Source organism: Scleropages formosus, chromosome 20 (genome assembly GCF_900964775.1).
Source record: "Scleropages formosus chromosome 20, fSclFor1.1, whole genome shotgun sequence".
NCBI classification, from domain to species: domain Eukaryota; kingdom Metazoa; phylum Chordata; class Actinopteri; order Osteoglossiformes; family Osteoglossidae; genus Scleropages; species Scleropages formosus.
The window spans coordinates 188,923-203,504 of NC_041825.1; the positions used below are offsets into that span (position 1 = coordinate 188,923).

A 14,582-nucleotide genomic window follows, 5' to 3' on the forward strand; every position below is an offset into this window, starting at 1 on the left:
AATCCATGGCTCCTCTTTTCCTCTGCTTTGTCGCCATACTGCTGCAAACCAGCTTCGACTCCCATCTCCACTCTCGGCAACAAGCACTTTGTTACCAGTGCCGGCACTACGAGGGACACCAAAGTGTGTCTGTCCCCAATGGCAGCAACGGAGGGCTTCCCACTGGTCCGCTGCACGGCATGTTTTTAGACTGGGTCCCAAGTGCAGCACAAAGAATCGTAGGAATTCTAGCAGTTTCACAGAGAGAGAAATTTAGACGTCAACAGTCATGCCATGGCCAATGATATCCTGGTTGGGTTTCCTGTGCTGAAAGACCCAACATGCCCATCACCGACCACACGTGTGTCCATGTGCGCTGTGACATGTGCGGCATACAGACGTGTTACTTGTGTGAACTTTAAATCCTGAGCACTCGACGCCAGGTTGTGGTGCCAAAACAAAAAAAAAAAAAAAACACTTGTGTTATTGCGCGGTTAATATAAATAGGTAAAAATGCCACACTTAAAAGTCCTCTCAAATGTAGCAAAGGCACGGTCAAAGGAGAGCAACCGGAGCTGCAGCAGTTTCCACAAGACGCCAAACAGTGGCTTTTTCACTGCAAGCTTCAGTGGGGCCCTTTCACGCTTCCCCCCTACTTTTCGGGGGATTTTTCTCAGGTTTCCATCACAGATGTTCCGCTTGAGCACTTCACAGCGGTACTCAGTTTACCTACGCCTGTAAAAACAGCAGGAGGCTCTTTGTACTTTAACGTACCATACGCAGCACTCAGCACTGTGAGGAAAGAAGAATCTGAGCAGGACTCATTTTTCTTTATCCATCAAAATCAATATTTATGAACAATATATATAACACATACAGTACAATGTGTGACAGACTGGTGTCTGGTCCAGGGTGGACCTGCCTCACACCCTGTGCTTCAAGGACAGGCTGCATCCCCGAGGAGGACACGTGCTCTTCGACTACGAGACACGGCCATCATGACACCCTACCGTTGGGCACGGGAACACAGGTGGCCCCTGTATGTGGACTTGCTCTCACCGTGCTGAAGGCATCACCTGACGGGAGCTAAACGCTCCAAACCAAACCCCTCCAGTTAGCGTGTGCTTCACCGTCAATCTCACCCAACAGTTCAAGACAGATCTCAGAGTCATCGGTAGAAACAAACACCTCCCCAAAAAGTAATGTACAGTGAAATCACGAGTGGATTTTCACAAGAAACTTAAAAGCAAGACCCTCCACGATTGTTTCATGTTGCCAAGGTAATGCCTGGTGGCCTTGAGACCTGTGAACCGTAACAGGGTTGGAAAGTTCATGTCAGCAACGGCTCGACCTGCTTTTCTGTGCGTAACCTTCTCTACCCTTATAGGCTACTGGTAGCAAAGTAAGCAATACATGGGAAAATAGCATACTGCTACCATTTAATACCCAACGAGTGTTGTCACCATAACAATACTACTACAAAAAAGAAATAACTGATATGCATTTTTTCCCGAAAAATTAAATCCCATAGTGGCCGGATGAACGACTCGGCGCCAACACAGAGGTCACATTCATCTGTGTAGGTGCGTTCGCCCTGTACCCGTGTTCACTCACTAATGAATGCGGTGACACACGTGTAGCTGGCAGTATAGAAACTCAAACACGGATGTGTATCATCGCTCAGACTGCTCCCGTCTAACTCGTGTGATGAACACGGTAGATGCTGTGAATGCGTTCAAGTATTTTTCACAAACAACACTTTCCACAGTGAGAGCGAAAGCTGAGCTCCCAGGAGTGTAAACCTGCGAGGACTTTTCAGTTGGCACAGCAGTGACGGCAGCAGACTGTGGAAAACGCTGTAATAATGCAGTGATTTGCTCAACCGCACTCCGGTCCAAGTGTTCTCAGCTTCACACAGCTGTTCATACGTACCCTAAACAGGAAACCGTGGTAATTAACATACTGTTTAGAGAGTAATGCTGTAAGCTCCCCCGCACCTGTAAACCTGAGTGGTTCCGACTTGCCTTCCTCACACACTGTGGACAGACCTGCTGATGAACGCTGGTGACTCACGCAGGGCAGACGAGAGCTCTTGTTGCAAAGTAAACGTAAGAATCCAGCCGCAACAACTCAACTGGTGCGAGCAGAGTAACTGTCCACCATTAATACTGCGCCCTTTTCAAAAGGCAGCAGAGCAACAGTACAGACTAGATGACGGAAACCATCTAAAGACGCACACATTTTGCCACTTTCAGCGACACGTTGAAATATATCCTCGTATTTTGGCTCCTTTCCTCCCAGCTGACAAGGTCTGTGATCCCAACTCATACGACTTGCGCCGTTCCTGCACAAGCTCCTCATTTGTCGATGAGGCCGCTCTCCTTCAGCTTGAAGTAGAAGAACTTCTCGAGCGTGTTGGCGCACTTGCAGTACTCGCTGTCCGGGGGGTTGTACTCGCGGCAGTTGGTGATGATGCGCTGCAGGTCTGCGATGAACAGTTTCTTGGTGATGTAGTAGCGGTTCTTCAGACGCTCCGTCATGGTCTTCAGGTCTGTCCAGCGGGCGAGAGGGATACCGATGCTGTGAGGAGGCTGAATGAGGATGCCAAGGAGATGCCAGAAGAGCGAGAAAAAGAGCAGCAATATTCTTCAACTCACCGATGGGAAAGCGAATTATTTCATAGTAGTCTGGAGCTTCTGCTTTCTTCACGGGCTCCATGAAGGGCCAGGCATCTGGGTGTGTCTGGAAACAAGAAATTACTGTCGTTCACCCATTTCAGCTAATGGATTTCTATAATTTTTCTTTCTACAAATACATATATGATTTTAATTAATGTATTAAGACTATGGAGTCAAAAATGTCTGGACTGGGACAGGAGTCAACAAAACAAATCATTTGTACTTTTTTTTTTTTTTTTTTTTTAAATTGGCAACATTTAAAATGGTGACTATTTTGCCCGAAAAGATGTAGGGGGAAAAAAGCACCACACACAGTGAAAGGGAGCTTTACAGGGAGGTCTGAGGGACAGTGCTGGACCAAAAAGAGGGCGTTTTCACCACAGCAGTAAGCATTCTTACCTTAATCTGCGCAAGCAGGTTTTTCAGCATGTTATGCAACATGTCCGGGTCTTTTAACTCCTTGCTACTAAAGACGACAAAACGTTTTTGCAGATTTAGAGGAACATACGACGTGCAAGAGGACACTGTACACAAAAGGCATCCAACAGCACGATTAAGGTTTTAGAGGCTCCGCCCCCAGCCACCACTGCTCCTAGAAAGCTTGCGAACCGTGTTCAGCTACAGTCCGTACAGACCAGCTCGCTCACCATTTGTCCTTTGCACTGGGCTTCCATCCAGCTTCTCCTGCGCAGAAAGGAATGACGGTACATGTGAACACGAGGCTGGGACACTAGAGAGGGTGGAGCGGAGGGGACGGGGGGAGACGTACGGATGCCAGGAATGCTCTCGACGGGAATCTGCCGAACGCCTTCTTTGAAGCACGTCAGGCCGGGGTAAACCTTGCGAATTTGATTCTGCTTCCTGTCGATCAGCTTCTTTACAATCTGAAAGTGAGCGTCAACAGGACAGAAACCGGAAACCCGTAGTTCAGCACCCAAAGGCTCACGAAGCGCGGCATCTCGAAGAGAGCACACAACTCAGCAAAGACTATAGTCACCTCTTTCTGCTTCTTGATGATGAGAGAGAGCTCTGTGTAGGGGATTCTGGGATTGAGCTCACACTCCATAAGCGTGGCACCTTCGTAGTCCTTGATGTAGCCCAGGTAACGGCTCTTTGGCACTTTGATGTCTTTGGAAAAGCCCTGTCAATCACAAGGTCACACACCATCACCACTGAGCCAGTTCTGGGTGAAGGGAACATGGCAGTGCAGCGATTCGCCCTAACCGGATACCTGCTTCTTGAAATAACCAATGGCGTACTCGTCAGCGTAAGTGAGGAAACAGAGGATGCCGTGCTTGATGTGGTACTCCTTCAAGTGATTCATCAGGTGGGTACCGTAACCCTGAAAAGATGTGAAAACATCTTAAAACAGGTTCGTTCCACAGAAGGACAAGGCGACAACTGCAGCAAGTGAAAGAACCCTTTGGTACTGGACGGCACAAAAATGTCTCAGTAGCAGCTCCGGACAACAACCTTCACTTGTTCATTGGACGTGACGGCACAGAAGACGATTTCCGTGAACCCCTGAGTAGGAAACATCCTGAAGCAGACTCCACCGATGACACGCCCATCCTTGATCAGAGCTAGTGTCTTGTGTTTCCTGTGGAAATGTTGTAGGCAGGCAGATAAATAAACGTGCACAAGTACAAGATGCTTTTGAGCCAAAAAACACTTAAATGGTCGTATTACACTGATTTAGGGAGCCGGGCATTTCAGAAAGTAACTCCATTAAGGAAGCTGTCATCATGAAAACAACATAAAAATGTCTGATTACACTTATTTTGTCTCATGCAGCTGTAATAAGACACAAATATACACACTGATATTCAGTTAAGATACACAATACAACAGTCACACTGCAAGAAACTCCCACTTGAGGTATACAAGGTACTCTTTAACATTTTTTGGCAGTCAATTTCGATTTTGTGCATCTCCCATCATCTCTGTGGGGTTCAGGGACATAATGAACACATGTGAGAAATGAAGTGTAGAACAAGACAGTACAGGACTGACATAAAAGAAGTCATTCCCCATCATACTACTCCTGCCCAGAGTTGCCTGCCCCGAATACAAATCCCATAATTCAGTGTGAGGCCAGCATGGAATAAACACTGATAAGAACAACACCCACTGGACTGCATTTAAAAAACATGCAGCAGTAGCTCAAAGTTCCACAAGGAAACTAATTTAGTTTTCTTCCTCAGCACCACCGAGGTGCCCGCGCGCGCGCACGCGCACGCACGCACGCACGCACGCACGCACGCACGCACGCACGCACGCACGCACGCACGCACGCACGCACACACACACACACACACACACACACGCAGGTATGCTGTGTTTGTGAGCATCTGTACAGCATGTGGTGCGTAACACAACGCTTCCACAGAGGTAAACAAGTGCAAGGAGGCAGACATACTGTATTATGGAAGGAAGTTGGACCCCAGGAAGTTTGACCATATGACACCGGTACTTAAATCGTTGCATTGGCTCCCCGTCGCTTATAGAGTTGATTATAAAATCCTACTTTTGACCTATAAGGCAATACATGGCATTGCTCCGGCTTACCTTTGTGAGATCATTAATTTTTTTATCCCATGTCTCCATTCATTAGATGCAGGTTACCTTAAAGTACCTGTGATCAATAAGACCTCAGCAGGAGGTCGTGCCTTTAGTTATAGAGCACCTAAACTGCGGAACAGTCTACCAGTTACTGTCAGAAATGCCCCATCTGTTTCCGTTTTCAAATCCCGACTTAAGACTTATATGTTCACTCAGGCATTCCACCTCGTAATGTAATTTCACCTGCACTGGTTGTTTAGCACCTTAATAAAAATGCATATTAAATTTACTTAAGTAACAAATTACTAACTCTGTCCTATCTTCTCGTTGAGCACCCCCTCGCTACATAAGACCTGAGGAAGCTGGCCAGTGGTAACAGACGAATCCCGTGCTGACAGAGGATGATGTCCATCTGCCATGATGATCGAGACGTTCCATGCCGAGTCGGGGATCCAAGATGCCAATGTTTACCAACATTATAATTACTTGTTAAACACTGGCTTACAAAATTGTTACTTTCTAGAATGCCCAGGAGGGGTGGGCTACCACTGGCCCATGGACCCCCAGAGGTTTTTTTTCCTCCCTCAACCTTCAGTTGAGAGTTTTTGTTCCTTTCCCTGGTGACCAGTAGGTATAATTATAGCTTTATAATAAGTTCTTAATTATGGTAGCCATTAGTCGACTGTCTTCTTTGTTTGTGTCAATTTTTCTTGCTGTATGCCTGTGTTAAAGCGCTCTGTGTCACTGCGTGAGAAGAGCGCTCTATAAAAATAAAAATAAAATATTACGCAGTAACTGGTGGAGGAAACTGAGCCCTTACTGTTAACTAATGAAGTAACTGTGTCCGTTTAAATGGGGGATCTCGAGACACTTCAGCACAGACTGGTGTCCACGCTAGAGCTCCAGAACACAACAATTACCCCCAGTGATACAAATGGTGATTACTTCAGCGATGAAAGTTCGTGTTACGAAGGTTTTTCAGGATGACATTACCTTTGTAAGGTGGGGGAACGCTGTACATCATTTTACCTTCTTTGGCTATTACATTTTGCTTGGCAGTAACCGTGAGCCTACAGCATAATTTGTTTTGACACACTGCAGGTCGTTCAACAACATTAACATGTTTAATACTTTGCGATTAAAAATTTTGGTGTCAATTTTATGTGCTGAGTGTATTAAGACACAGCAGGACGGCATCAAACGTTTTAGAATAAAGCTGGAAATAAGTTGACTTAAGTAGCATACAGGGGTCCAACAGGCACCTACTGTATAATTAATGACTGATTTTTTTCAGGGAAACAGCAGATTGTGTGGCAGCGCAGTGTGATCGACACTTCTGAACATACAGTACCACATTATGAGCTTCACCGCAAAGCAGAATCCCTCCTGTGGTTTAAGCAGATGCGCTCTTCCGCAATCTGTGTACACAAACTGTGACCAACAAAGCGAAGATGTGGCAATCTTTCCCAGCCGGAGCGGATGTTCCAACACCCACCAGGTTGTACTCACGGGTCAAACACCAGCCTGGCGATGTACTCTTTGGGCATACGAGGCAGCTGGTGGGAAAAGACATTCTGCAGGCCCACCAACCACATGAGGATCTTCTTGGTGGACTTCTGTGACAGCGAGTTCCCGATGACGTGGAACTCGATGATGCCCCGCCTCTCCTCCAACCTGGCCGTCTCATCTCGTGCCACATTCGCAGACAACAAACTTGTCTACGAGACAGAAAACATCAGAAAATATCTTTGCTTTTGCAACAACTGAGCAGGAGACTGAAAAATAAGACAATTAGTCGACGTGTGATCATTGACTATTTGACCCATATCAAACCTACCTCAGGGCCCAGCATGGCGGCCGGGTCAGTAATGGTCATCATGACCTCATTCACCAGTTCCATTGGGATGTCGCCCATCACACGAATCTTCTTGGCATCTTCCAGGGTCAGTGCTTCTGGGAGCTTCCTCTTTTCACCTGAAGGACAAGAATAGTGTTGTACTGTGGCTTTTATGTAGCACAAGGTGAGGGTTACACTACATGATCCAACACGAAGACATCTTCCAGCCTCTCAAAGTGCCCAATGTAACGTGAAGAACTGAGTTTGGGGTGTGCTTGTCCCCTCTCTCTGTGTCTGAGAGTCTGTTCTCGCATGAGACAAGAACACACTGCGTCAGCAGCCCACTCAAGCTATAAGGAGCTTCATGCTGAAGGGCCATGTCCATGCTCTAACGGTTACGTCTGCCATGTAATTCAGCTGTAAATATTCACTTTGGCAAATAAGGTGTGTGGGCTGACAACACTACATAGAGTTCGTTGGAAGTCGCTTTGTAGAAAAGCATCAGCTAAATAAATGTAAATACATGTCAGGCCAAATAGAATAACCACATTGTCTGTGTCAAAATGCAAAACATGACATGGACACAAATTCCTTAATCCACGTGACCTCCATCCCACAGCAAAAAAGGTTGCAAAATGGCACAAGAAAAAAATTTCAGTGTGGTCTGACCTGACATGGGCTCTGACCCCATGATATCCAGGCTGCTTGAGGAGGAGTTGTTGCCAATGTTTTTGGGGAAGGAGGGGGTGGCCGACAGAGAAGCTGAGCCGACAACTGCTGAGCACAGGACACACACACACACACACACACACACAATTAGCTGAGCACAACAGGGATTCCTGTATTGACTGGCCATGACACTTGGAGTAAATCCATTGTCATAAATTCAGACAAACTTCTGAGAATATCTATTCTGACTCAGTTCTGTTGATAACAAAAGAAAGTGCATTAGGTTATTACCTATGCCTTCAAAAAAAAATAATATGAAGCTCCCTGAAAAGAACGAATGTGAAGTTTATACGCACACACGCACGTGCACACAAAGAGTGCAGGATTATTTGTCAAGTCACCTTTCTGGTTGCCAATCTGTGCTCCCTCTGATACAGGTATGGTGAAGTCCACCTCCCAGATGGGTGAGCTCTCGCCGTAGATCTCCTCCTCAAGCATGGAGAGGAATCTGCAGCAAAAGGTGCTCAGTTACAGGACGATCGTCACACTCACACACACATTCAACGGTGCCTCCCTAATTGCTCATAACTCCCAGCTTTTGACTGTTGATAAACTTCTGACAACTAAAGGCTTCAACCTTGGTGGCAGCAGTGACAGAACCCCACCTTGTTGTAGCACTCTTTACCCTAAACTTGGTGTAGTAAATGTACCCAGCTGGGTAAACAGATGAATCGCTACAAGTAACTTCACGCTGTAAGGAGCTGTAGAAACAAGTTTCAGCAAAAAAAAAAATACATTTAAATGTGGCACACATGGACAGAAAAAACATCTCTAAGAATAATGTCTGGAACACTTAATGCTGTAAATGCTTCCAAAATGACATTTCGCTGAAAGTTCTCCTTACAGAAAGGAGAAGAGCTCCCCCCATGCCAGTCATGAACCTTCCAGCAACGTGGAGCCAACTGATTTCTTGGGGTAGTTACTTGGGAAAGTGTGTGAGGATGAGGGTCCGTTTCTCCGGGAGCAGCTTGTCCTTCTCTGTGCGGAACTTCTCGAGCAGCTGCCGGCGCGTCACAGTAAAAATGGACTTGAGCAGGCTGCGGCCAAACACCTGCGTGGTGTCGAAGCGCGGCAGGCTGTCGTTGCACTGCGGGATGTGACAGTAGCACAGCCACCTGGGCACCAACGCAGCGACAAAACACGAGTCAGATGGTGAAGGTGACCTGGTGACAGCACTCGGCGGCTCAATGTTATTCCCCATGCGGCCTGTCCACTCGTTTCTGGAGATATCTTCAATGGCACAGTACAAGACAGCCACTCCTACATCTGACGGGAAACATTTGTGGAAGTGCAACTAATGAAACTAAACAAAAAGAATACAGGCAACTCTCGATTTTCGAGATTCAAAAGTTTACATTTTAAACTCGAGACCTGAGTTTTGGCTCTTGGCTTTCGATACCAAATCTTTGATTTCCAGGGGAAAGGGGAACTAGTATACTGAAATTTATCCGAAGCATGTCCAATTGTCAAAAAAAAAAAAAAAAGTAATGTGCTACTTGAGTGAAGCGGAAACGCAGTGATGTAGTTGGCACTAGTGTACGAGTGGCCGTTTTCTGTCACTTTCCTGTCTTGCGTTTGCTTTGTTTCCACACGTTTGTGCAGGTCCAGTGCAAGAATGACTGACAAGCCTCCTCATTCCAATTAACTTCCTTGTTTGTTCATTTTAAATTTTTACCTGCACTTGTTTTCTTTAAAATAAATTTTATTACTAAACATTTGGAGCTGTCTACTGGATATAAGGAAAACACTATTTGTTACTGAAACATACTGCCTACTGCCTAGGTGGGACAACTGGTAGCTTAGTGGTTAGAGCTAGTGCGTTTGGACTCAAAGGTCGCAGGTTCTATTCCCACATCCAGCCATCGTACCCTTGAGCAAGGTATTTACTCTAAATTGCTCCAATAAAATTACCCAGCTGTATAAATGGGTAAATAATTGTAAGCGACTTAACATTTTAAGTCATTTGGGAGAAGAGCATAAGCTAAATTAATACTAAACGTATGTATAGAAACATACCCATTAATGGCCTCATTAAGCATTTGATAATCGTGACATGAGAACTAGCAAACCACTTCCATTCCCCGATTGCCTTGAAAACCACGTGAGTGGTCGCTATGAGCCGAAGTCAAGGTCTGCTAAGTGTATAAATGTAAATGTTTAATATCCTGCTGAAACGATGGATTGTAACTATGTGAACCCTGTAGGGATTCAATTGCCTTATTCTTGTATAAAGCATTAAACTTATGAACTAATGTATAGCACCGGTAATGTGCTAATGTCACCGTTGAGGACGAAGCAAGATGCAGAGGGTGCAGGTCACAGACCTGGTATAGTTCACTTTGTAGGCCGTGGTGTCTTCTTTCTGACAGCGCTGGCGAAACTGACGCGGTGTCTCCAGCTTCCAGTAGTTGAGGCACAGGAGGAACATCTTGGACAGCTCAAACATGGTCTGCCTCTCTCTGGGCGGCAGGTGGCTGAACTTGTACTGCACAAAGTTCAGTACTCCCTGAGGAGGCACAACGGTGACACCGCTGACATCACAAGAGATGTGCGAGCACAGCCATTTATCTGCACGCGCTCTTGCAGATCCTTCACCTGCTCAATGTTAGGCTTCTCAAAAGGTGGGCTGCCCAGGGACCCCTCCACTACAGGCCAGCTCATCTGCAGGATGCACTTCCTCAGAAGCTGATGAGGAAACACAGTAAACCTAGTTAGATCTTGCATTAGCGAATGTATCAAGCAGTACAGTGCAGCAGTTTATAGTGAGGTGGATATCAGCATTTTTGCTGCTTTGAGTTTAAGATGCAGAAATCCTGGTTATACAATGAGGACAAGCGGCCTGCTTCATCACCAGACTTGAACAATGAGGAAGGTGAGCCGACTGCACCGCACACTGCTCCGGGAAGCTCCAGGTACCCACCTTCCCAAGACTGTGGTACTCGGTGTTAAAGCAGAAACACAAGACAGAGCTCGGGCAGCACTGCCTGTACCTTAAAGAGGTAGAAGTACACTTGCTTGGTGTCTGTGTCCTCCTCCTTGTGAACAGACATGAAGAGATTCTCCACATCCACCACCATGCCGAGCAGACGGTTGATCTCCTCCTCCGAGACGTTCTCCAGGTGGGAGACATGTTGCGCTGAAGACGGGGAACAAGGGGGTGTGAGATATCAAAATCTATAGGCTTCTGCGGTTAGAGTCAACTGACTGGAGGTTTCGTTCTTCTGGATTAAACCGCGTATGGGACACTGGTTCCAACGTTTCACTTCTCTTGCTGGAAGCATCGTCAGGGTGTAACCACATCTTGTGGAGGTTAAATGTGAAATGGAGTGTTTGACGAGGGTGGGTGTATTTACGGGCGGGAACGGGGTCGGAGGTCGTAGCGGGTGGTCCTAATAGGTGGTCCCCGCTGTCTCTTCCCTTTGCGCCGTTTCCTTCATATTACAGGGCGGCTCGCTGAACCGAGTTTTAATGAGAGGCGGTCGGGTTGTTGTCGGACCGGCGCGAAGACTTGAAATGAATGGTGTCCAGGCACTTGATAGTCTGAAGCCCTCCTCTCGATTGAAATTGTCAGGGTGCTTCTCTATCTCGATTGCCTCCCTCACTATGCAGGGAAAATGCGTTTTATTGGAAGACATGGTCACAGATGAGGGGCAAAGTATCCGTGAAACAGTGCAAGACGCGGCGTCATGTAGCGGAGACCATCTGTACGTGTATTTTACATGTACATTTATTAATTTTGCAGATGCTTTTCTCCAAAGCGACGTACATCTAATAGAAAATACAACGTGTTCATTAGATTGGGAGAAAGAGACACTTAGATGTAGATGTGTGATTGAGTTACAGTTCAGGTAGTTTCTTTCTTTCACCATATGAACCAATGTACATCGCACAAGTAGCTACATAAAACTTTCAGAATATCGACGATTCCTGATCACCTTCCTAGTAACTTTTCTGAGATATAATTTAAATGCATTCATCTAAAAATATTTTGTCAAAAGCTACTAAAACACTGATGGATGAACACAGAACATTAACCACGAGGGAGCTTTGCATCCAAGAAGGAAGTGCAAAAGCTGGGTGTAGACATCTGGTGAGCTCAGTCTTACACAGAACACACAGCACATGGAGAGAACACAGCTCCTTTAACAAAGTGAAAGAAAGAAACACTGGGAAAGTAAGGAGAGCAGACATTTCATTCGGGAACCCTACACATGTAAACCCTCTGCTCACCTCAAGAGCATCTGAAAACATGCCAGGAGATCGAGAAAATCTGTATGTGAAAATATCATTAAACTTAATATTTTGCTGGCACTAAGGACAAAGGAGGTTTTAGAATCAAACATGTTTGTTGCAGGCACTGTACCTCTCTGTGGGACCAGCATCATCAGTAGTTCAACTAACGTGTCCAATAATTGACTTCACATGTTGTGCACTGCAGAGCGATTACGGCACTCTGGAACATCCACGCGTAGCATGCTGAGGCCGCCTGGGGAGGGGGCGGAGACAGGGGGCAAAGCAGCCACAGCTGGGGCTGATTTCATCCTCTATTTCTTCCCTGGTGCCCAGCAATAGGAAGAAGAGACCAAGGAGGAGAATCCGATCCCGATCCCTGAGACGACACCTGTGTCCCGACCGACCCGACTCTTCCAGCCCCCCCGACCAGCACGGAACCTTTCCCTATCTGTTCCCTGCTCCCACTTTCCCATCTCCTTCCTTCTCCGCTGTCTAAGGCAAATAAAAGTTCACAGCAACGGGTGACTGCATCTCCTCCTGTTTCCTGCCTCGTCTATTACACAATGTTTTGCTATTGCTAAATGCTTTGGAACAAACATTGCATTTTGTGGGCGTCCATCGCCTCAACTGCGTTCGGACCCTGGGTGCCGTTTCCCACCGGAAAAGGCATTTCAAGTGAGCGTTATGTCCACGTCGATGCTGACCCCAGGTGAGCGCTGGAGGCAGCAGGAGGTGTGTACGGCCTCAAGGTTCACGTACCGAGGGTGTGTCCACAGCTGCGGCAGAGTTCGCTCAGGTTGGCGTCCTGCTGCGGGAGGTCGACGCGGGTGCCGGAGGGGGGATTTGGGTTCTTCCAGCCGTTGCACTTGCAAGAGTCGCCGGCCTGAAGCAATACAAACACAACAGGAGAGTGAGTTACAAACACAAAAATTATATGGAACACGACGCAGGGCAGTGCTGCCTGGGTGAGTCACAAAAGTTGCCGGTGGGCTGAATAGGGAACGGTTGGGCAGCCTGAAGGTTGCTGGGTTGAATTCCCACCCCTGCTTCATCGAGGAACTTATAGCATAAAAATCATTGTGCTGCAGACAGGGGTAAATGCAAGTACTGCTCTAAATGCATTCATCATGCAGCAAAGCAACGCACCACTCAAAACTCTAAGTGTAAACGAAAGTGCATTTCGCCAACAGAGACACATCGATGCAGACGCACGACTCTAAGCAGCACCAGTTCGGCCGACATCGCCGTTTAACGTGGCAAACATTACAGTGGAAGGTGGTTCAGAACTGGTGGAAAGGACACTGTCTGAAAACACGTGACATTAAGAAGAACACTGCATGAGTAGCAGCACAGAGAATTGAGGAAGTGCAAAGGTGTGGAGTAGATAGAAGATCCAGAGAGATGAATGTGAAGGAGACCCTTCCTGAATGTTGAGAGGGATTCAGCAGTTCTGAGTGGGAGGGGGACATCGGCCCAACGTGTCATCGGAGCCCAAACCGAGAACCTACACACCAGATCGCCAAGAAGCGGCCAGAGGCGGAGGAGCACAGTGCTCCGGCAGGGCTGGGGGGGCTCATCGGCCTGGTCCTCGAGCTGCTGCTGGGGAGCAGATCCATGGAGCACGATAGGAAGAGATTCGCAGTAGTCTGGGCGTGGTGATCACCGTGGTCTGGAGCAGGACTTGTTGTGTGTACGGTCTGTGTGTGTGTGTGTGTATACAGTCTGCTGTGAGGGAAGGAGGGGCTAATCCTGTAGCACCGAACGGGGTTGTGTGCGGGCGCCATTGATCGCCAACACACACACAGTTGCTGGGGTCCGGTCGCAGTGTCGAGGACGAAGGGAACGAGGGGGGAGCTGGAGGATGAGGATGAGCGGGAGCGGGAGCGGAACGAAGGGAGACGAGACGACGAGACACGACACAGACACAAACACAAACACAAACACAAAAACGGAAACGCAGCCGCGCAGCGCCGCGGTTCGTACCTTACACGCTGAAAACACTCCCAGTTTCTCCAGCTTCTTGGCCCGGGGGAAGCCGCGGACCTGCGCTTTCTTCTGGCTGGCCCGCTGCTGCTGGCTCAGTCCCGGCCTGGCCGGGTCCACATTCCCGGGACCCGACCCGCCGGCGACACCGGCCTGGGTCTGTAGAAGGCGGGCTTGGGAGAAGGTCTGCGCCGCCGGCTCCGCCATGACACTGTCTCTGTCGCTCTCTTCGCGCAATAAAGTTTGTTGAAGCTGGCAGGGCGCATGCGCGAAGCGGTGTACTCTGGGTAACGCTGGCACTTGTTCAATGAACAAAAACAAAACATTTTATGTGTTTTTCTAGTTTTTTTTTTTACCGTCAAATATGTATACACTGTCGATTTTAAACTCGCTGAAATATGTATATTTTAAGAGGACGGAAATAACAGATAAGCTGCAATAAGTCGCTCGATAAAAGAAAAAGGCAGCGGTGCAGCTGGGACGGAAAGTAAGACTCAAGAGTCAGAAAGTCGTTGAAGAAAAGACACGTTTTTCTCAGTCACTGGCACTCGAACAAGGAGGTGAACTCAGGGTGCGAATAT

General features: G+C 47.4%; 1 protein-coding gene across 4 annotated transcripts; it reads right to left on the reverse strand.

The window, feature by feature from the left end:
• Positions 1-876: 876 nt before the first annotated feature.
• Positions 877-14,219, reverse strand: LOC108919072 (histone acetyltransferase KAT2A). Of its 4 annotated transcripts, none has more exons than XM_029247049.1 (18): positions 14,002-14,219; positions 12,778-12,901; positions 10,776-10,921; positions 10,381-10,470; positions 10,110-10,291; positions 8,709-8,900; positions 8,127-8,233; positions 7,726-7,830; positions 7,057-7,193; positions 6,729-6,937; positions 4,131-4,257; positions 3,889-3,999; positions 3,655-3,798; positions 3,427-3,541; positions 3,305-3,341; positions 3,057-3,120; positions 2,637-2,721; positions 877-2,530 (listed from the first exon to the last, which is right to left on the reverse strand). In XM_029247049.1, the coding sequence occupies exons 1-18, from the start codon at positions 14,206-14,208 to the stop codon at positions 2,337-2,339; spliced, it is 2,376 nt and encodes a 791-aa protein (XP_029102882.1). In that variant the 5' UTR covers positions 14,209-14,219; the 3' UTR covers positions 877-2,336. The 4 variants fall into 4 exon arrangements, with proteins under 4 accessions (XP_029102882.1, XP_029102880.1, XP_029102881.1 ...); XM_029247047.1 differs by having other exon boundaries at positions 3,057-3,123; XM_029247048.1 differs by having other exon boundaries at positions 7,726-7,833.
• Between the last annotated feature and the right edge of the window lie 363 nt (positions 14,220-14,582).